Below are 21,524 nucleotides of genomic sequence, written 5' to 3'. Positions count from 1 at the left end.
AATCCTGCCCAGATATGGGGGAGGAGACCTTGCGGAGAATGCCTCCTCCTCACCACCCCAAGGAAACTCCCCAGTTGTCCAGCTTTGGAGAAGAGGCTGCTTCTTGTGGGAAGCTCCACTCTGGGCAGTCAAGAGCTCCTAGAACTGCTTCAAGGAGCAGGAGATTCTTAGTCACACATATCACTAACCACGGCCCAGCCGGGCTCAGGGGAAGCCTTTAGGCCTCCCGAAGCTGCCACAAAGTCCCCTGCCGTGGAGAAAGTGACTCCCGGAGCCCATCTCCTCAAGCCCTGGCGACCTACGGAGCTTTGGCAGGGACTGTTCCTCATTCCATTCCGTCAGGGAGGCCAAGGACCCGAGAGCCTCCCTCTACCACCTGAGCCATCCCACCGCAGCCCAGGGACCTGGCCAGACCAGCTGGAGAGCGGGCAACTCTGCCATTCCAGGCATGCATCTGGGGCAAAACCTCTGCTCAGGCAACTTGGCACAAAAGAACCCTTCATCATCAGCTCGACCAATCACAAAGAACAGACTTTATTGACGTATTTGGCACTAAAACCCATACAGTTCCGGCCCCACAGCCAAGTACCAGGCGTCATACAGAACCAATAAGTTAACATAAAGGACGCTCACGTGTGTGTGTGGGGGGGGTGCTTGGATGTTTCCTGGCTCAGCCTAGAGAGCTCTGGGCTCCCCGGAGGACACGGGGAGGGGAGATGGCTGTACACCAGTGAAAGGGGCTTCGAGACAAAATGAAAGAGAACAGAATCCAAAGTAGGACATTCGAACATAATGGGGCCAGCGCCCACCCAAAAAGTGAGGGAGCTGCAGGATGTGGTCTGAGCGCAGTGACAGAGATGCAGGTGCTTGCCCTCAGGCTCTCCTCTCCTCCCCCAGATTGTTCTGATGGGCCACCTAAGTTCCTCCCTCGGGAACCTGGTGCAGTTGGCCACACTGCCTTCTGTCCAGTGGGGAGAACTGTGTTTTTTTGCGGACAGGCATCCAAGTTACTGGAGGTGCAAGCTGTTATTTGTAGTTTCTGTCCAAGTCCGGGGCACTCAGAGGGGAAAGGGTTCTGCATGGGCAGAATCAGAACTCAGCTCTCCCTCACCCCACCTCGCCTCCGCTCTGTGCTTTCTCCTTGGAGCAGGAGATCTGAGGGCAAAAAGGCCCAAGGATGAGAACCCAGGGACTATGCGATAGTCTTAGCACACGCAGTTTCCAGGCCTGCTCAAGTCTTAGCACATGGGACAATTAATGACCTTAAGAGTGAGCGTTCCCCATATTTGTAAAGATAAGGACTTGTCCACTTTCAGGGAAATCCAGTCTTAGAGCAGAAGCACAGCTGGGTGAGGAACAGCAGGGGCAGTGACCCCCCACCTCCTCCTATGAGAATATGCCACAAACATGGTGCCTTTCCAAAAATATCCGGAAGACATTGCTTTTTAGGACTATAATGAAAAGTGATAGAAGGAAGGGTGGGGTTGCAAGCGTTCACGATCCCAGAAAAGGTAACCAAAGTATGAGCTGCCCTCCCCCAAACACCACCGGCCAGCCCCCAGCCTGGGCCTCCTAATGCTACAATCTGGCAAAGCCTCAAATTCAAGGCTCAGAGGTCTGAGTACATGTGGGAGCCCACAGGGCACAGAGAACATATGGTGAGTGACTGTGGCCCCTATGGGGGGGGTGCTTATGGGGTGAGGAAAAGAGCAGGGTTCATCCAGGAAGACAAGACTCCACCAGGACGTATGATCTTTAACCTACCACTTCACGTGTGCATCACAGAGCACATTATAAAGGGGGAAGAAGATTCTCCCCCTGCCCAGACACCCCTACGGTACCCAGAGAGCTGGGAAATTGGGGGGCAGGGGGGGCACACTAGTATTCCTCCAGCTGCAGTAAAGACAGGAGCTGTTCTGTGGGGACATTCTCTGAGCCAGAGGGTAGAGTCTGTGAGGAATCCCGATATGGCCCCCTCTGCCTCCTGCATCCCCTGCCACTGTCAGTCAGACAGGCAAGGCCTCAAGTCCAATAGACCAAGCTCTGGGGAATAAAGCATCATCATATTATTGGGATCCTGAGGACAAATCACAAACATAAATCCTAAGGTCCGGGTTTCCGGAAAAAAAAAAAAATTAAAAAAAAGGCTCAGCCCCAGCTCATCGACCTGCGATGGGGGTAAAGGAGCTGAAGAAGGCATTCAAGGGTGGGAGGGCTCAGCTCCAGCCCTGCTGTGGAACAGTCTTTTCTGGTAGCAGGGCCAAGGCACGTGGGGCATGCGGTGACACCTGGCCTTGGTTACACCTGGCTGACGATCTCGCCATTCTCAGGCACAAAGACTTGCACGGGGGCCCCTTCAGGTGATCTCCGGGACAAATACACTGTGGCCACCTGCCAGGGTCAGGAAGAAAGGAGAGATTTGTGAGCAAACCAGGTAGAAATGTCCAGACAGCAAATGCAGGTACACCATCCCTGTCCCCGCAGACGCTGACTGGCAGCAACACGGGCCCAGCCACTCCGCCCCTGCCCCCACCCCCCAGAGGTTCAATGTCCCCCAGTGATCACCCTTCATCTATTTTCCACTCCAGGGGTGTGATAGGCACCCTGACCTCCTCCTCCCCGCCCTTCCTGGGCCCCCTTCTTGTCACCCTCCCTGTCGGGCAGGTTGCGATGGGCCGGGCCTGGGCTGAGGGCAGGTCCAAGCCGGCAGGAAGGGAAAAGCAAAAGCACGTCCGCTGGAGGGTGCGGCCTGGGACCAGGGCCAGGATGCCAGCTGCAGCCAAGAGAGCTGGTGGGTGGGGGAGGGACGTGCAGCTGGGCCTGCTAGGAATCCTGGGTCTCAAAGAAGCAGCCTATTGGTAACTTCTGGAGCACACCCCCTGCAGAGCCCTCCGTACCAGGGAGAAAGAAGACAGGACTCCTGTGTTACCCCCACTTCCGGAATAGAGAAACTGGGCCACTGAATCCAGAGTGGACACCCTTACCTCATGTCAGAGTGCTCTGTCATACCAAGCTGGTCCCTGGCCAATAGTAATACCACTTACTAGTGCTTACTATACACAATTCTCATCATCTTACACATAATAACTCATTTAAAGGTCATGGCCATCTGAGATAGACAGCTGGCCAATGATCACTTCCCATAGCAGGGCTGAGATTTGAACCCCCCTAGCCTAACCATCAGCCACCCTGCTTCTCAGCCCGGAGGTGTGGAGGGCTGTCAGAGGAAGTTGACCCACAGGCAATCACAGGTCCTGACTTCTGCAAACACGTTTTCAGACTCCCTCTGTCCTGAGCCTTCAGGTCAGGAAATTTGGGGATAAATTCGGATGGGACCTCCGATTATGAATAGAGGCTTATCTGCTTTGCGGATCATTTATGGGGCGGTTAAGGAAAAACGGCTCCGCTCTCTTCCAGGATTTCCTCCACCAGCGTAGTACGTGGGTATGCGCTCTTGAGCCAGAGACAAAATTAGGAGGTGCCCCAGGGGAGTCCCGAGGGCCTTCCAAAGCCCGGGTGGGGGGGAACGGTCCTGTCGTCTGTCCGTCCCCGCTGGGAATCGCGCGGCCACCACCCTGTGGGCCTACCGCCTCTCTGCTCCGGGACCCGCTAGAATTGCAGCCCTTCCCCCAGCTGGAGGCCCCGCCCCCCACCCCGGAGCCGCCGTACCTGTGTCCGGGGACCCGGGGCTCGGCCAAAGCCCTCTCTGCTGGGGGGCAGGCTCCGGACGCGGAAGGCCCCCTGGCGGTCCAGCGAGTGCGGGCGGCCGCTCCGGAGGCGCGCGCGCTCGTGCCACGACTTGAGCTCCTCGGACACGGCCGCCTTGCTGAGCGCGCGGCCCGCGGGGCTGTCCTTCAGGGAGGGCGTCCGCACCACGCGGCTGCGGGAGGCCACCAGGCGCTGCCAGCGCAGCGGCGCCCCGTCCTCGTCGTAGGCGGGGCCCAGGGCGGCGTGGCCCAGCTCCCACTCGGCCGCCGGCGGCAGCGGGCTCTCGGCCACCAGCACGTAGCGCCCGGCCGCCAAATGCCCGGGCGGCAGCAGCAGCTTGGGGTAGAGCGCGCCGGCCGGGCCCCAGACCCCGCGGTGGCGAGGCCGCTCGGGCGGGGACAGTGGCCGCAGGAAGGAGATGTCGGGGCTGCTGCTGCCCGGCGACGTGGGGTGCGAGATGCTGGAGACGTCGGAGCCACTGTCCTCTGAGCAGGAGTGGTAGGCGGGGTGCGGCAGCGGGGGCTTGGTCGGCGGGAAGCAGGAGTCGGGCACGGTCACCGTGTAGTGAGTGGGGCGGCGGCGGGGGAAGGCGCTGCGACCTCGGCCCTCGGGACCGGCCCGGAAGGAATCCGTCCTGGGGGAGGAAGGGGAGACGTGCTGAGGCTGGGAGGCTGGGAGGCCCAGGCTCTTCCCTTGGGCCCCGGGGGAGGGGGGCGGTAAGATAAACCGGTGAGGCCGAGGCCCTGCCTCAGCAGAGGAACCATGGCTCCCAGGCCCGGGTCTTGGGTCAAACCTCCCCGAAATAAACACCCAGACACCCTCCTGGCCCTCCTGCGCCATGCACCGTATCCCTCCCGCTGCATTCACACTTCTGCGGTTTGTGGAAAGGATGCCCCAGCCATGTCCCCTCTTTTCAGCCCCTTGAGGGACCCTGTGTCCAGTGGCATGACACCCCCAGAATCTGTGCGGGCAGACATGGTCGGGTATCTAAGCTGGACCTGTAAAGCTGGGTGTGGCACAGACCATGTGAAGGAAGTAGATGGCCGGCCACCCACAAGCCAAGGAGAGAAGCCTTAGAAGAAACCAGTCCTACCCTGATCTTGGACTTCGGGCCTCCAGAACTGTGAGACAGTAAAATTCTGTCATTTAAGCCACCCACTCTGGGGTATTTTGTTATAGCTGTGCCACCAAACTAATATAAGGTAGCCTCCTGCAAGGTGCCCCTTCATAAGGGCAGCTGCCCAGGACCCGCAGGGGCTGAAATCGAGCCCTCCCTGTTAATATGGTGGGGCTGGGTCTGCCCAGAGGGGGGCGCCTTTTACCGATCTGCACAAAGGCACTGTTTGTAAATTAGCCCCGGAAGTCTGTAAAATGTAAGATTCATTGCTTGCCTTGACAGCAGTTGTTCCAAGCTGCACCCCTTCCCGCGCTGCCTGATAAGCCCATTTAAACCCACAGAAGAACCCAGCAATCGTGTCCAGGGCTTTCGTGTGGTGTAGCTAACACTGCCTGGCCTAGCTGTCCCTGAGACTCTCACCAAGAATACTGGTAAAACACTTGGAAACAACATCCAGCTGATTCTCATTATTTGCGGATTCTGTCTTTGCAAAATCTCCCACAGCGAAATGTATCTGTGACCTCAAATCAACCCTCACAACACCTGTGGTCATTTGTGGACTTGCACAGAATGGTGAAAACTTGGAGATGCCCGCTAGGCACAGTCTCAGCCAAGACGGAATGAGGCAGTGCTCTGACTTGTATAAATATGATATATGAGTGTCCTCTCCACAGTCGATTTAGTGTCCCGTGTTTCGTATTTTTGTGCTTTTTCTTGGTGACTTCACTATTTAGAACGGCCCCAGAGCATAGTACTAAGTGCTGTCTGGTGTTCCTGAGTGCGGGAAGACTATGGATGTGTCTTTTGTAGAATATACGTATTTGGTGAGCTTTATTTGGGCATCACCTAGAGTGCTATTGGCCAGGAATTCAATGTTAATGAGTCAATAATATATATTAAATAAGGTGTCTTTAAACAGAAACACGCATAAAACAAGGTTATGTATTGATCAGTTGACCAAAATGTTGTGACCAGAAGCCTAACCCGGTATCTTCCCTCGGAGCAGTGATTTGGTATTGCTAATTCAGTGTTTGCAGTGTTTATCGGACATAAAACTACCGCAAATAATGAGAATTGACTGCACATCAATTGAGAAAGTGAATCATCCACTGCTAGTGACCAATAATAAAATAATCTTAAGCAATTGCAAAAGTATCTACCAAGTTCCATATTCTCTCGCCATAAGAGAATATGGCTAAGGGGAGAAAACATGAATTGCGTTGTGCAGAAAACAGCTTGCTTCACGGCCTCTATTGGGAGGTGCCCCAAGAAGGGATCCTATGGCCCCAAGAAGGGAGCCACAGCACTAGCCACGTGTCACCCACAGTCCCACCTATATCCTAGAAGCCACCACCCTCCAAATGTAAGCTCTCAATAGTGGGTCCCTGCCCCCTGCATCTCTGGGGTGACCTCTTACCTCAGAGACTGTGACTGGCCCCTCCTCCCCTGCATCTCGGGGGTGGCTGGGGCGCTGGTGCGGCCCTGCCGCTGGCCAGGAATGCTGCGGATGGGCACCACGTGGTAGGCAGGCTCCAGCAGCCAGACGCTGGAGGTACCGGGCCCATCCTGTGGCGTGGTGGCTGGGCTGCTGCAAAAGGATTAGAGACAGGTCAGCGTCAAGAATGGCTCCATTGAGGGGCTTGAGTTGTGCAGAGGAAGGGGGCACAGTGGAAGGGGACCCCAAAACTCACACCTCCCACCATCACAGTTAAGGAGAGGGGCAGTCTCCCATGCCTTGCCCTGTTCGTACCCCTTCCCCCCCCACCCCAGCTTCCTCCCCGTCCTGACCTGGACTCGCTATTGGGTTCAGAAGACTTTCTGGGCTTCTCATAGGGGTGGTCCAGGCTGGTCTCCTTCCAGGGGCTGTTCTGGATTGGGGCCCGCTCTAGGGCCCCAGTCTCAGGTCCTGCTGGCTGCAGGCCTTCGAGGCTCTGGGGTGGCAGAGGCCGGGAAGGTGGAGCTGGGGACTCCGGGGGAGGTTTTGGCACCTGGGATTCTTCTGCAGGGGTGAAAGAACCTGCTGAAGGCAGCGGCTGGAAAACTGGCCCAAGAACCTCCATGGCCCATGCCTTGCTCTTCCTCCCATGGCTGCTTGTCTGGCTGCTCCACGCTGTGGCTCCAGGCCCAGACGCTCGAAGGTGTTTTCTTCTTTGGGACTTCCTCCCCCACAGCTGTTTTATACCTGCCTCCTTCAAGAAGCCTCCCCAGATTGACTCCCCTTAGCTCACATTATTCCACCTTCTAACCTTTGCTCCTACTACCATGTCTGCAGCTAACCATCTGCTTACCGATTTTTCTGGTTCATGCCGTGCCCATGTGTGCTATTCCCTTATTGACCTGGGCACTCCCTTAGGCAGGACTGTGCTACCCTCTTGGTCCACCTTGACCCGTAGCATCCTTAGGGTTTACAAACAGGGTTTTTAATCTATTGAGTGTGTTTCCGTCCCCAGTGCTACCTTCTATTCAAAAAGGGCAATGATTGTGGCCAGATGGCTCTTAGGGTCTAACAAGTGCGTACTGAAATAATGTCCCAGGGTTCTGTTAGAATTCACTTTTTCCTTCCCTGTCAAAATGATCGAACTTCTAGATTGGGAAAGGGTCAGCACATCCCCACCCTCAAACGAACATGCGCAGGGGCACATAGCAATTAGCATCCAGTAGGAGCGGAGACCCTGAGCCCAACCTGGCACCCCTGCCAAAGCCCTCCATCTTCCAGTAGGAGCCCAGCCCTGACAGCAGTCCCTAACTACCCCTTCTCACCTTCCTCCAGGAGCAGCCCATCTGATAGAGAGCTGTCATCTGAGGCACTGAGCTCTGGGAAAGTCAAAGGGGAGAGAAGGAGGTGAGGAAATCAACCCATACATCTGGGTTAACCAGCAGTATGACCCCACCCCTTCCTGAGAACATCCCTTATCAGGAAATACCAACTGTGTACTAAATGCTGTACTGGATATGAATTTATTACTTAGAAGTAGAAAAAAATCAGAAATCAGGAGTGAGAAGACAGGAAACCTGATTTTAATCCTGGCTCTGCCATTAGCTATGCAACCCTGAGTAAGCAATTTCAAAGCTCTGGGCCTCAACTTCCCCATCTGTCAAAAAAGCTGGGGCTTCCCCTGGCAGGGTCTCCTGGCAGTGGAAGGGAAAGGCAAAGTGTCCTTTTGGAAGGCGCTTGGGATGAAAGTTACTTTCCTAACTTTTCTAGTCTTCCGAGATCATAAATACAACTCAAGGACCCCGTATCTGAGAAGTCCTGCGTTACCAGCACCACGAGCAGTGCAAAGTGGGAATCTGAGCTACGGGGCTGTGGGATCAATTCACACTGGTCTGGCTGGATACGGAAGGTTCTTCAATTGGCGATATGGCAGGGCACCTGAAGGAAACGGGAGTGTGATATTTCTGCACAGTACAGCAGCAGCTGTGACCCAAGAAATCCGGGGGAACTTCTATTTGCCATTGCCCTTGAACAAACTGAAACTTCAGACCTTGAGAATACTCCTAATGTGACCTGGATGGAATTCACCAAGTATTTTCAACTGTGTTTGACAACAGTGATGAGGGGACATCAACAACAGCTAAAATTTCTATTGTGCCAAGACTTTTCTAAGTACTTCACATATATTAATTCATGTGATCGTCATAACCACCATGTAAGGTAAATACTATTACCATGTAACAGCTAAAAAAACCGAGGCTTGGAGGAATTGAGGAACGTGGCTTAGGTCAATCCACCAAAAGGTGACTGAGTCAGAATTCATACCAAGACAGTCTGACCAGAGTCTGGCTCAGCACCACTACCATTTATTGGCTCTCCTGTTCGCTGGCATCCAATGCATAAGTCATTATCCAGAAAGTTCTAAGAAAAGTAAACAATTCCAGCCATCTTGAAATCCTTTATAACAAAGGATTGGCAAACTGGGGGTCCTTGGGCCAAATCCAGTTACCTGTTTTTATAAATAAAGTTTTACAGAAACACAGCTACAGATTTGTTTACGTCATGTCTGGCTGCTTTTGAGCCACAATGGCAGAGTTGAGTGGTTGTGACAGAGACTTTATAGCCCATGAAGCCCATGAAATATTTACTCTCTGAGCCTCTACAGAAGTTTGTCAACCTTTGCTCCACAACTTAAATGAAATAAAAACTCTACCCGGAGTAGTTCTGAAACCCTGTGAGGCATACTGCCCCGGGAGCTGGGCCGACGCCTGAGGAGCCAGCTACCCCATGCTGTGCTTGGCTCATACTAGCCTTTGCTTTGGGGTTCAAATGAGGAGACACCCTTTCATTGAATTCTGGTTCTCTGCCTCTGATCTTTTACAAAACCCTGGAGAATAGAGAGTTTTATTTTTCACGGATGTCAAGTTGAAGAAATTGTGGGACTGTTACTGTCATGGTCCAGCGATGCAGCCGGGGTTAGAGCGTCTGTTTTGGTTTGACTCTATGGTCTGGGAAGAAAGACTTCAGGTCCCATCATCCCTAATCTTCATAAAAACAAGCAGATCATTGGCCAGCTTCATTAGCCCAAAAAAGTGCACTACAAAGAGGGTAATCTGGAGACCCATTGCCTTTGCAGAGGAAAGGCCGCGGGTGGAGAACATCTATCTGCAGCCAAACGCAAGCCGTTCCTGCAGGCTGCGCCCTGTCTCAGCCACACTGCCCCAACCCAGCCCCGGATCAGCCTCGCCCTGCCCTCGGTCCAGCAGTGGCCACAGGACTCCCCAGGTGGGGAGGTAGCTATAGAGATCATAGCCACAAACTGAGCATTCTCAAAGGCTGCACTGGGTTATGTTAATTAAAATGAAATAAAATTAAAAATTCAGGTCCTCGGTCACATCAGGCACATTTCAAATGCTCAGGAGCCCCTCTAGCGGCTACCATACTGGACAGCACAGATACAGCACATTTCCATCATCACAGAAATTCTAATAGACAGCACTGCTTAAGGCAGGTGTTGTCAGTCAACGAACGCATTCTGAGCACCTACTACAATTAGAGGTGTGTGTGGTGGGGAATTTCTCCTCAAGTTCACTGTGGTAAATTAGTTTAACACCTGTCTGCTCCCCGCCACTTGCAGGGTACTCGCTAAGTACTCCCACCTGGCATGATTAGTAATTATCCTAAACTGAATAGTAGCCCTGGCTACTGCCACTGAGCAGACCCCAGGAATAAGCTCGAAGTCAGCCTGGGGAGCACCTTCCTGCCCAGGAGGCCTGCGTGAGGGCGGTGGATTTTGAGGAGGATGAGGAAGGAATGGGATGCTTTCTAAGGAGATGGGGGAGAGGGTCTCAGGGACGGAGAAGCCCTTTGCCACGGCGCGTTGGGGCTGCACACGGTCAGGAGGGGGTAGGGGGGGACCGAGGAAGCAGGCTTCCGGCGACAGCCAATTTGGGACATTAAACACGGTGCTGGGCGCAAAGGCAACTGCACTGGCCCCGGGCCACGCCCCCTGCCATCCCACGTAAGCTCACGCAGGGCCCGGGGCCGCGGGACGGGGGGCGGCCGGCTCACCTCGGCCCAGGGGCAGGGCAGCGGCGGAAGGGGGCCTGCTGGTGCGCCGCTGCTCGCCCAGGCAGCGCTCCAGCTCCCTCAGCTTCTTCTCCTCCTGCAGCATGGCCTGCTTGCGCTGCCGCCGGGCCTGCCTGCCGAGGTTCTCCTCCCGGCACAGGCGCCGGGCTGCCTCCGCGATCTGCAGCTGCAGGGCCAGCTCCCGCTCCAGGCTGCTCAGGGGGTCCTGGGGGGAGAGGCCGGGGGCTCACTCGGGGAGGGCAGGTGGCCGCGCGGGGACACAGAGAACGGCCCTGACCCCGTGCCCCGGATACTGACCCTAAGCCCGGGACGCAGACAGCAGCGGCCGCGGCCAGGGGGCAGAGGGTGGGGCGGTGGCAGGTGCCGAAGAGCAAACCTGTCGGCCTGAGAAGCGGGCAGGGGGACCCACCCGCCCGCCCGCCTGCCGCCTGAGCCAGGCAGAGTGCAAGCCGAAGTGGGACACTTGCCCTCCTGACCCCAAGGGTCGGTCAGGCAAGCCCAGGGGAAGCTTGCCGCCTTTCACACCACGGGGAAGGGATCCTAGGGCCCGAGCCGCCCCGCTGCCTGCCCGCCACGATGAGGAAGACAGCCCTAGGGGCCGGAATAACCTGTTTAAACAGGCCATTGCCTCTCTGGGCTGGCGGTTGAGCTCTTCACTGATCTTCTGCCTACCGGCGACCAGACCCAGTGTCCTCTCGAGTTCCCAGCTCTCCCGGTTCCTGTGGCGGCACACCTTCCCCACGGCCATTTGGGCTACAGGTTAATGGGTGGCCCTCATCAACACGGAGCCAAGCACCCTGAGTGGGTGTGATGGGGTGGAGAGTGCCAAGTACCGGGTGAGGGCACCTCCAGATGGCGAGGCCTTGGCTCAGTGATCAACACTTGGGGGGGTGGAGACGGCCTGCGCAAGTTCCTCACCTCTCTATGCAAAGCCCGCTCGTCCAGTTTGTAAGCGGCTCCAATCCTGCGGCGGACCTTGGGGGCCTTTTCCCCTGGTTTGAGGGGATATTCTGCTGGCAAGATACCCGTCAGCTCCTGTGGTGGAAGCGAAGTCAGCCAGGCCCCTCTCCACCTGCCCAGCCCTTGGTCAAGCAGGGGTAGCCAATCCCCTGGGCTCTGCACGCCTGTGCCTGCCCTTCCCCAGAGGCCCCTGCCCACTCCTCACCTCACCCCATCACCCGGGCCGGTCTCACTGGCCTCTTCAGGGCACCCCCTACCTTCCCTCCTCTTTTCCTTCACCCTTCAGATCTCACCTCCTTCAGAGATCTGCTCTGGCTCTGGTTACAGTCCCACACGCACCTCTGTCTACTCCCTCTCCAGCCCCTCCGTCCTTCCCTCCCTGTGCCTGGGGCCCCACCGGGGCTATTCCTTCTCTCCGAGAGGTCCAGCGCCCGGGTCAAATGCCGCACACACAGGGACTCCAGGCACCACACCCCGCCCTGATTTCCAGAATTCTCCCACAAACGGGGTTCCCTTCCCTCAACCCCAACATCCCCGAATGTGGCTCAGATTAAGCCCAAGTTTGTTGGGGGGCTGGGGGGGGGGAGCCAGCTGAGGCTCTCACCGCCTCCCTGAGGCAGAGTCTCTTCAGCTCCTCCAGGCACGCCTCCAGCCGCTCTTCCAGGGCCCTCTGCTGTTTGCGCACGGCGTGGGTCAACTCCTTCACGGGGGAGACTGGGCTGTCAGGGCCTAGGGGGCGGCAGGGCACCAGCTCAGGGAAGCCGAGGTGGGGGAGACCCTCTCAGACACTTGGTAACTATCCCCGGGGTTGTGGGGGGGAGTGTGCTCACATGTGCACGTGTGTGCACGCTCACACACACACACACGTGCACACATGTACACACACACACACACACAGCCTCATCCCTGCCCACAGATTACAGGTCAGCAGCTGTGGCCTGTGTCGTAACCACAAACACCACATCTCCTGGCTGTCCGAGGTGGCAACATGACAGTTCACAGGGAAGGGCCGCCCCCGCCCCGCAACAGGCGATCTGCAGTGGCGGGAGGGCTACTGGTCAGAGCTCTGTTCCTTCCCTTCCCACCCTCCACCCATACAATTCACTTCTGCCTCCACCACTTCTCCCTCCCTCTCCTCTCTCCCACTCTCTTTCACTCTCATGTGCTGCTTCTTTCTTCTCTTCTGTTGGGACGAGAACCAGACTAGGCCCACAGACCCAGGCCAACCAGAGACAGGACCTTTCCAGTAGCCAGATAAGACTTTTCTACTTAGTAACCACTAGGGCCAGAGTTGCAGAGACCTGTTCCAGATAGGATCAGACCTCCAGGCCAGACCATCCGGGAAAACTGCAGCCCCTCCGGGATCTAGCCCCCAGCAGAGGCCTCTCCCACCCCTCCCACCTTCCCCCACTCAGCGTCCAGCCACTCGGCCAGGCCAGCCCTGGGGCCTGGGGCCTTGGAGGGTCAGGGCTGGGGGCCCACAGGGCGGGATTCCCCAAACCACTCACCAGACTGCAGGATGATGCCACTGTCAGTGTCGCTGACCTCATCCTTACTCCCCATGGCGGACTGCTGGGAGGAGGGGGCACAGAGTAGGGAGGGGTGACACCGTTCCCAACCTGAGCCAGGATGTGGCGGTGGCCTGCAGGTTCCCCAGCTTTTAAGAGAACAATAAAACCAGCTGTAGTTGAAATCCCTTGGTTCCACACACAGCTTAATTAAGGATCCGCCGTTTGAGGGCAGGGCGAGAGGAAGTGGGGGCCGGCTTTCTGGGGCAGTCTGGGGTACGGGGTTTCTCAGTGCTGGGGGTGCTGCAGAGAAGGCTCTGTGGGCCTCACCAGCAAACCTGTATTCAGGGGGCTCTCTGGGCCCACCCTAGCCTCCTGCTGCCTCCTTCTTAGCGGCCACAGAGACCACTGAGACTGGGGAGAAGGATGAGGAAAAGAGAAAGAAAGAGGAGGAAGAGGAAAAGGATAATAAAGATGGGTGGGAGGACGAAGCAAGGAGGAAAGGAAAGCAGAAGGGGAAGATGTCTTCTTGGGGCACAACCATCCCTATGGGGCAGACTATCCTCAGCCCAAGAGCCTAGGAAGCATGAGGCCTGTCCCACTGCCCCAGTGGGTGACAGACAGCACTGGATACTGTGGGTGGGCACTGGGTACTCGGCCAAGCCGCTGCTCCAGGGCCCTCAAAGCCCGGGCTGCCCTGCCCTCTGGACCAGGGTAATCATCCAAAGGCAGGTGAAGGTGCCAGAGAGCTGTCCCCAAATCCCTGAAATAATTCCCAAGCCACTACGTCTAGGAGACCCCTCAAGGAGGTGTCAGCCGGGATCCCCCATACCCCACAGCCAGGAGAGACCCAGTGTGTGTGTGTCAGGGTCCCGGCTGGCCAGGGCCTGGCAGCTGTTGGCTGGAGCAGAGGTGGGGAGGGGCGGGCGGAGCCCAGGCAGGCGGTCTGGAAGGAGAGCCCAGCCACCTCCTCACTGAGTCAGCCCATTGAGCAACAGTCCAAAAGTCCTTCAGAGTTTCTGTCTGGAGCTTATCCTGCCTCCCTACAGCACAGGACTACAGGGTGGAGGAGGTGGGCTCCACCCTTCCACCATCAGCCACCGGCCAGGAAAGCAGGCCTTGGGAAAGTTGAGCACGAAAGCAAGGTGAGGAGAAAGAGAAAGGACTGCTGGCAGCCCGGTCCCCAGGAGGACCTCTGCCTCTCGAGACTGGAAGAGCAGAAGCGATCGAGCGCTTTTATAAACCTCCATAAACCACACAGCCCATCAGAGTACCGTGAGCAACAACAATAAAAACATAGTGCTGAAAACAATCTGTACCTGCACTTTGGAATTTCAGTTCTCCAGGAAAGTCTGGAGAATGGATGGTAGGATAAAGAAGAAAAGAAAAAAGAAAATTTATGTGGGGCCTTTGCAAACATGCCAAAGAGAGAGGCTAGCCCATGTTCTGGAAACCCAGAACAGGACACTTAGTGGAGAGCTACCTGTGCATGGCCCATCCCTCCCGAACCTTCATCCCTCTAGAGATGAGAGCAGGACCAAGGAGCAGGCAGCTCACCCAGCTCGCCCCCACCACAGGCAGCCTCTAAGCCTCCCCAGCGGCCAGGGGCAGGGCTCAGCCCGTGCTAGGAAGCAAGGCCCTCTGAGCTCGCATGGTGAGCGCATTTTGCTTTGGACAAGGGAGGAGGTAGTGTGTGAGTGAAGCCATTAATTAGTCACACTTGCTAATTAATTATTAACCACGAAGACGTTGCCTTGGGAAGTTGTGATAACTCAGCCCTGCTTCCCTCCTTGACTGTTGCAGAGCGTAGAGTCACCCGGACAGAGGGGTGGGTGTGAGAGGAGAGGCCCCACGTCGGCACACCCCCCTCTCCTCCAGCATTCATTGCCAGGGTCAAGGGGTTGGCTGTGGCATTCACAGTGGCCCCAATCTGATGCTGGGCACACTCGGGGCTAACTTGTGGCTCCAAGTAGAGCAAAGAGCACAGCACCTGAAGTTGGGAGACTCAAGTCCTAGTTCAGCCACTGCCCATGCTGTCCTGAGAGAGTCGCCTGGCCTGGCTGGGCCTTCTTCCCTCGTAGGCACAAAGATTAGACAGTGTCTAGGGAAGTCCCTTTCGGCTCCCCTCTCTGCATCTGGACCCCCTCGGACAACGTCAGGCTGGGCAGGAACCCCACACGGCCTTGTAGCCGTCACCCTCCTCCCTGCCTAGCTCCCGCCTCCATCAACAGGGCAGAAGTCTCTGGAGCCTGATGTTTCAGGCATTGCTTTCTGATAAAGGCAGTTTGGGGCACATGCCCAACCCCTTCCCAACACAGGAATCCCTCCCCGCCCTCCAGACCCTCAGCCCCGCCGCGGCAAGCCCCAGCCCTGGGTCCTAGCAAGCCGTCCACCTGACTGAACAACGTCCCCGGGAAAAGGCAGAGGAGGAAAGAAGAGGCAAAGAGGGAGGAAGGGAAACACTAGCGCAGCGTCCCTCAGGCTGAGACACTGAGGAGCCCCCCATCACAAATGCACCCCCAAAGTCAGCTCCTAGGCCTCTCCCCTTCTCCTGCAGAGACTGAGGCCTGAGAACTACAGCAAAACCATGGCAAGGGGCTCCTCATCTGGGCCCACCAGCAACCCCTCCATCATCCCGTGCCCGAGACACAAGGAGGGAGGCGGGGGGGGGGGGTGCCAGCTCCTGCAGGGGCTCCCCTCGCCACCACCGGGGCCAGCCTGCCCCTCAGCCCCAAAGACCTGCTCCACCCTGCCCTGCCCTCACCTGCTTCTGGGGTCCGGGCCAGGATTCCGGAAACACCCGCTGTTCCCAGGTCAGGGGGCTGAGGGGTGTTGCATGCCGCCTCAGGGTGTCCCAGGCCACAGGCCAGCCTCCAGTGCTCCCTCTCTGACCTGGCTCCCGCTCTCCACTCGCTGCCGATGGCCTCCCCTCCCTGTGGACGGTCCCGCCTGCCGGCCTCCTAGGCTGCCTGCCGGGCCAGGGGAACCAGGTGACTTGTTAGGACTTGAGTCAGAGGGGAGGAGCAGGTGAGCAAGTCCTTCCCTGAACTAATCCTGCTGAGGCTGTTGCCAGCAGGCAGCTCTGGGGCCTCTGCACTTCCGGGGGTGGGGAGGGGGCGGGGAGTAGGGAGAAAGGGGCTCCCCATGGAGGAACCCCAAAGAAGGCAACAGGGGTCATGTCTTCATGGCCTCAAGGGACTCTAATGCAACACGGTGAGCGGTTAGGTGCACAATTGCCCTCCTGACCCTCCTTTTCCCTTTCCAGAAATCAAGGCCTGCAAGACCCCCAGAAGTAGGGTGAAGGTCCACTGTCCATGGGGATACCAGCAAGAAATTGACAAGTGACAAAGAAGAGGTCATTGCTCTTTCCATACACTGAAATGGAAACCAAGGCCTGAGTTTGGCTCTCCCAAATCAGGTTTCAAAAAGCTTCGGGCAAGGCAGTAACTATGGAACCCCAGAGGGGAAGGCTCTAGGGTCCTAAAGAGAGCAAGGGTGTTCTCTCTTTCCGTCCTAGACATGTCCCCCCAGGATCATCAAGGCCTATTTATTACTTGCACGCATCCCTCAATAGGGTCCGTGGAGCACTAAGCTGGACACCAGTCCTGTCCCCTGCTCCACAGGAGAGCCACCGTGACACTAGCATCTAAGTCCGCTCCCCGAACGTGAGGGATCAGAGACCAAAATGGAACCTGTTCTCTACAGAAAATAAACCTCCAGGTCTCCCACTCCGTCGATCCTCAAGCAAACCAAAAACCGTTCACAACTTAGCCCATTTCATTGGGAGAAGCAAGGGCTAAGGCCACCTGTTGCTACACCATGGACAACACGGAGACATACTGTAAATTAAGGACTACACCCCTCAACGTTTCATCCCACCATCTCCCTTTCTCCCACTCTCTGATACTCCCACTGCGCCCCTTAACCCTGGGGTATCGGCACCTCAACATCTCTCTGGATTGCTTCCCTCCTCCAGCCCCATACGTCCATCCCCACCTCCTAACCCCATCCCCTTCCCCAGTCCCCAGGGCCCGGATGATGGAAGAAGTCTGCTCCGTCAAGCATCTCCTGTGGAGCTGAGCTGTGTCTATGACTCTGTCCCCAGAGTCCATACACACATACCCCGCTCACCTTCACATTCCTATACACACCCTCTTTCCAAACAATGCCAGCCCCAGAGTCCGCCAGGCTGGCCACCGCCTTCTCTCGCCAGGCTGAGGCTGAGGGGCCCCAATAGGGGGCGGACCCCTCCTGTGATGTGGAGCCAGCTTTCAGTCTGGTCTCCCAAAAGAGCCTGCAGTCCTTCCCTCCCCCTAGTCCTCCCCATCCCCCAATAGGCTTGTCACATTCTTTCGGTGACAAACAGAGAGAGACTGACTCAGTGTAACTGGTCCCCTTCCTCCACCTTGCCCACCCCCCAGCTCCAGGTAGGGGCTGATGGAAGTTTCTAGAACCAGCTGATAGCATGTATTTTAATGCCCAAAAGGAAATTAAGAGAACCAATTATACTGAAATACAGTTCTAAAAACAGAAAACATGGTAATATATACGCTTCTTTATTAACATTAAACAGGATCCAGCAGTGAGTAATTTCATAGAAGTGATGAATGTGAACAATACTTCAAGCCAGTTACAACTGCAATGTAATGTAAAACTATCTGTGAATTCTATTAACGGCAAAGTCACAGGTACTGCCTATGGTTTCTTGCCTTCTTAACTGAAGACAATGCTAAATTTTTGTTAAAGGTTGGTGTGCAATGAAAATATTTTTTTCCCATCTAAGTTCACAAACCCTCTGAATTCTATCCACAGATGCTTTGGTGCCCAGGACCCAGTCAAGAACCCCACCATCAGGGAACCCCCCCATCTCTGAGCTCAGAGGAGAAAAACACAGATAATCCACTCACTGCACTGATCCCCTGGAACTCTCAAAAACCCCTTCCCTTGTTCCCTCAAATTCACATGCAGCATTTCCTGACCAGCAGAATGTGAGGTTTGGGATGGGACCAGCAAACCAACTCTCCCAAGAACCCCAGATCCAATGGGTCGGATCTCACTGTCTGCCATGTCTGTCAACTCAAACTACCAAAAGGGAGGTGGGTACCCCAGAAACTGGCTGGGAACTTTGGGGTTAAGTGCCTCCCTCCCAGCCAGCCTAGGGGACCCAGAGACTGATGGATGCCCTGCCCCAACCCCCAGAGCATCAACACCAAGACCACCACTTGGTGGTGGAGGAAGTGGTTTTCTTGAACGGTGTCAGAGTACTTGATATCTGATCGTTGAAAGGAGAAAAACTGCATCTCTTTCAGGTTTTCACTTCCCAAGCACAAGCCCCAAATCAGGAAACTTCCACACTCCCTAGCCATCCACTCCAACATTTTTTTAAAGTCCCTTCTTTAAGTTTCTTCTCATATGTGAGATTGGAAGTTGTTTAAAGCAAGGGCCTCATCCTACCATCCTCACATTGCCACCAGCACCCAGCCAAGTACGTCTCAGGCATTCCTAAAACCCCACTTAATGAATTAACAAAGCAATGGTCAGTGGCCGGAGTCAACGGAGCAGAAAGAAGCCAAGTAGCCCGGGACCCTCTAGGCGAAGGCTGGTGGGAGAGGGCTCCTGAACTGTTTTCTTTCTCCACTCTTTTCTCTTCCCACTGGGAAAGGTGTTCGCCTCCAGCAGGCGATGGTGGAGTGGGCTAGGACAGGAGAACTCCACTCTAGCCTGGAATGCGCCCTGAAATCAGACCTCTAGGCTTTCCTTAAAAAGGCCCTTTGTCCGGTCCACCCTGCTCCCCTCCCCCACCGCGCCCTCCGCATCCAGGCGGCCCCAGACTTTGCTCCTTTTGTTTGGCTGCTTTCTGGCTTCCCGGAACCTGGCCAGGGGATCCACAGGCATGGGGAAGGTCGGAGGAGAGGGGTTGAGGAGTCGGAAATGTGCACTTTGGGTAGGAACTTGAAATTCCCACCCCTTTCGTAAATTACTCCATTCTTGTAGGGCCAGTTCCGCTAAGGCCGAAGACCATGGGTTCAGGAGCTTGAACCCCCCAGTTCACCCGCGCTGCGTCCCCCTAAGTTTTCCCCCTTACCTGTCCCATGGAGCTCTGGCGCAGCCCGCCTGTCCCCGCGCCCCCCGTTCCTGCCTCGCAGCTTCAGGACCTGTTTGTCCAGGCCATCTCCTCTCTCCCCGAGTCTCCCCCCGGCCTTCCCTCCCGGGAGGTATTTCATTTAACTTCGGCATTTGCAGCATCCCAAATGTTAAAGATCCCAAGACATCTGTCCCCTGGGGCATACCAAGGCCCAGAGGAAAGAGGGGAAAGACGCAAGAAGGGATTCGAGATTCCGAGCCAAGAGTCGGGGCGGGGCCCCCGGTCGGGGTGGTAAGATGCCAGCAGGAATGCGTATCCTTGGGGGACCCCCGCCCGAGGGGGCGAGGCTGCCCCCTTCTCCCGCTCTGGGACGCGGGCGTGGCGGGACACCCCCCGCGCTGCCAGTTTCCGCCGCCCGGGCGGGAGGAGGCTCCGCGCTCCGGCCGAGGGCCGCCTTTCATCCGCGCGCTCCGGCCCGGCCGGGGGCCGTTTCCATTCCTGGAGACCCCGGGGTGAAAGAATGAGAGAAGCCGGCCAGAGGGCGCCGCGCCGCTCCCTCGCAGGCCCCTGCCCCCCTCCTCGCCGGTCCCCTTCTCCCTCGCTGTGCACCGCGCTGGCTGCGGGGCCATCGCGCGCTGGCGCGGCCGGAATTGCCTCCCCTTCGTCCGGCCCCAGCCCAGTCGTCCCGCTGGGCGCCGGCTGGCCGAACTCCGGCCCGGCTCGGAAAGGAGCCCACTCCCGGTAAGCGCCTCCTACTGTTGCCGCTGGCCTCGTGCCCCTCCAGCCAGCCAGCCATTCACTCACTCTTCCCTGCTTTCGTCTGTGCAAGAGTCTTATTGAGCACCTACTAGTGCTCAGCACGGTGGATCACAGTTCAAATTCTTCCCTGGATGATTCCCCAATTGAGGCGAGTAATCAAGTAGCAATAGTATGAATGAAGTAAGGGCTAGAACCCAGGGCCGAGACAGAGACAGAGACAGAGAGGAGAGGAAGAGACTGGGCCAGACGGAGGGTCGCAAAGCGGGAGAAGGCAGTGCCAGGGGAGTTTGGGAAGTGTAAGGAGGATCTTGAGGCAGCAATGACGGGATATACAAAAGCATAATGACAAAGAAGCACAGTAGGTTCTAGGAGCTGCAGGGAACTTAGAGTGTAGGATGAGGAGGAGGGAAAAGAATGAAAACAAAGACAAGGCTAAAGTGGCAGACAGAGGCTCATCAGGAAGCAGGGCTGCTCTGTACGGTTGTCCAGGTTGTGTGCCATACTAAGAGGGAGGACTCACCCGTGTTCCACCCACCAAACTGTGTGCCCTGGTCATGCCTAGAGGCGGTGACTTTCTCTCATTCGTACAAAGGCACTATATGAACTAAGTTGACTGAAGAGCTGTGTGGGTTAGCTACGATTTAAGATTTTTATCCTGAAGCTGAAGAGAGGCTACTTGAATTAGTCAAGGTTCTCCAGAGAAATAGAATCAATAGGATATATATATGAGAGAGACAGAGATGGAGAGAGAAAGAGATTTATTTTAAGGAATTGTTTCATGCTATTGGAAATGCTGACAAGTCCAAAATCTGCAGGATGGCCTGACATGCTGAAGACCCAGAGAAGATTGCAGTTCGAGTCCAAAGGCACTCTGCTTACAGAATTCCTTCTTCATCAGAGGAGGTCAGTCTTTTTTCTATTAAGGCCTTCAATTGATTGGATGAGGCCCACCCATATCATGAAGGATAATCTGTTTTACTTTGTGTCTACTGTTCCTTTAAATGTTAATCTCATTTTAAAATTCCTTCACAGAGGCGCCTGGGTGGCTCAGTGGTGAAGTGTGCAACTCTTGATCTCGGCCTTGTGAGTTTGAACTCCATGTTGGGTGAAGAGACTACTTAAAAATAAAATCTTAAAAAAATAAAAATAAAAATACCTTCACAGAAACATCTAGAATAATGTTTGTCCAAATATCTGGGTACCACAGGCCTAGCCAAGTTGACACGTAAAATCACACTACTGAAAACTGTCAATCCAGAACCTAGGCAGACTCACTTTTAGATCACTTTGAGGAATGAGCAAATGGAGTGGGGAGAGTTTAGAAACAGAGCTATTTAGGAGGTAGACCTTGCTTGACTTCACAATTGACTGAGTAAAGACATGGCAGGGAGGAATGGGGAAGAGTCAAGGGGTTCCCAGGTTTCTAGCTTGAGGGTTCAGCGTAAGATGTGTTCACCTGAGGACACAGCCTGGTGGTGGTGGGGGGGGTATGGGCTCTAAAGCACAAGGAAGGTTGGAGAAAGAGGCTTGGGAGCCACTACAGAGCTGCAGCTCTGGGAGTGGGTGAAATCACCCAGGAAGGGTGTGTAAAATGAGAAAAGGATAGGGGGTTGGGGGAGGGATGGTGGAATTCTGGGAACATTTAAGGGATAGACAGAGGGTAAAGTGCCTTTGAAGGTAAGCATTATTATATTAGTCATGCAATGGGACAGCTTGTTGAAACATTGATTTGCATTCCTTCTCCCTTCCCATTCACCCCTCCCTTTACTCTGGGAGGTAAGCAGAAGCTTCCTGAAGACCTTAGCCCCAAGCCTCCTGAGACAATGCCAGGGGTCCTGAGGTTCAAGGGCAGAGAAGTGGCTT

General features: G+C 55.7%; 1 protein-coding gene and 1 long non-coding RNA gene across 3 annotated transcripts; one reads left to right on the top strand and one right to left on the bottom strand.

Moving 5' to 3' along the window:
- Positions 1-510: 510 nt before the first annotated feature.
- INAVA (innate immunity activator) lies at positions 511-19,155 on the bottom strand. Of its 2 annotated transcripts, none has more exons than XM_081824968.1 (10): positions 18,903-19,155; positions 12,818-12,966; positions 11,914-12,038; positions 11,268-11,384; positions 10,332-10,554; positions 7,586-7,639; positions 6,614-6,824; positions 6,243-6,413; positions 3,670-4,342; positions 511-2,391 (listed from the first exon to the last, which is right to left on the bottom strand). In XM_081824968.1, the coding sequence occupies exons 1-10, from the start codon at positions 19,103-19,105 to the stop codon at positions 2,299-2,301; spliced, it is 2,019 nt and encodes a 672-aa protein (XP_081681094.1). In that variant the 5' UTR covers positions 19,106-19,155; the 3' UTR covers positions 511-2,298. The 2 variants fall into 2 exon arrangements, with proteins under 2 accessions (XP_081681094.1, XP_081681095.1); XM_081824969.1 differs by lacking the exon at positions 18,903-19,155 and adding an exon at positions 15,582-15,847.
- A 192-nt stretch (positions 19,156-19,347) lies between these two features.
- Positions 19,348-20,828, top strand: LOC115943341 (uncharacterized). Its single transcript, XR_004077923.2, has 3 exons — positions 19,348-19,643; positions 20,477-20,564; positions 20,694-20,828. It is a non-coding gene; the product is annotated as an uncharacterized LOC115943341 (long non-coding RNA).
- The last annotated feature ends 696 nt before the right edge of the window (positions 20,829-21,524 follow it).

The sequence above is a fragment of the Leptonychotes weddellii genome, chromosome 6, assembly GCF_054177405.1.
Source record: "Leptonychotes weddellii isolate Sample4059 chromosome 6, ASM5417740v2, whole genome shotgun sequence".
Taxonomy (NCBI): Eukaryota; Metazoa; Chordata; class Mammalia; order Carnivora; family Phocidae; genus Leptonychotes; species Leptonychotes weddellii.
Note: the sequence above shows the minus strand (reverse complement) of the source record. Positions and strands in the feature narration are given on the sequence as shown.

Excerpts from the sequence above, each read along its gene's own strand:
- INAVA (XM_081824968.1), bottom strand. The coding sequence starts at position 19,105 with ATGCCCCAGGGGACAGATGTCTTGGGATCTTTAACATTTGGGATGCTG. Across the intron at positions 10,555-11,267 it reads AGCGGGCTTTGCATAGAGAG|GACCCCCTGAGCAGCCTGGA; the intron begins GTGAGGAACTTG and ends CTCTCCCCCCAG. Across the intron at positions 2,392-3,669 it reads CCCCGGGTCCCCGGACACAG|GTGGCCACAGTGTATTTGTC; the intron begins GTACGGCGGCTC and ends TGACCCTGGCAG.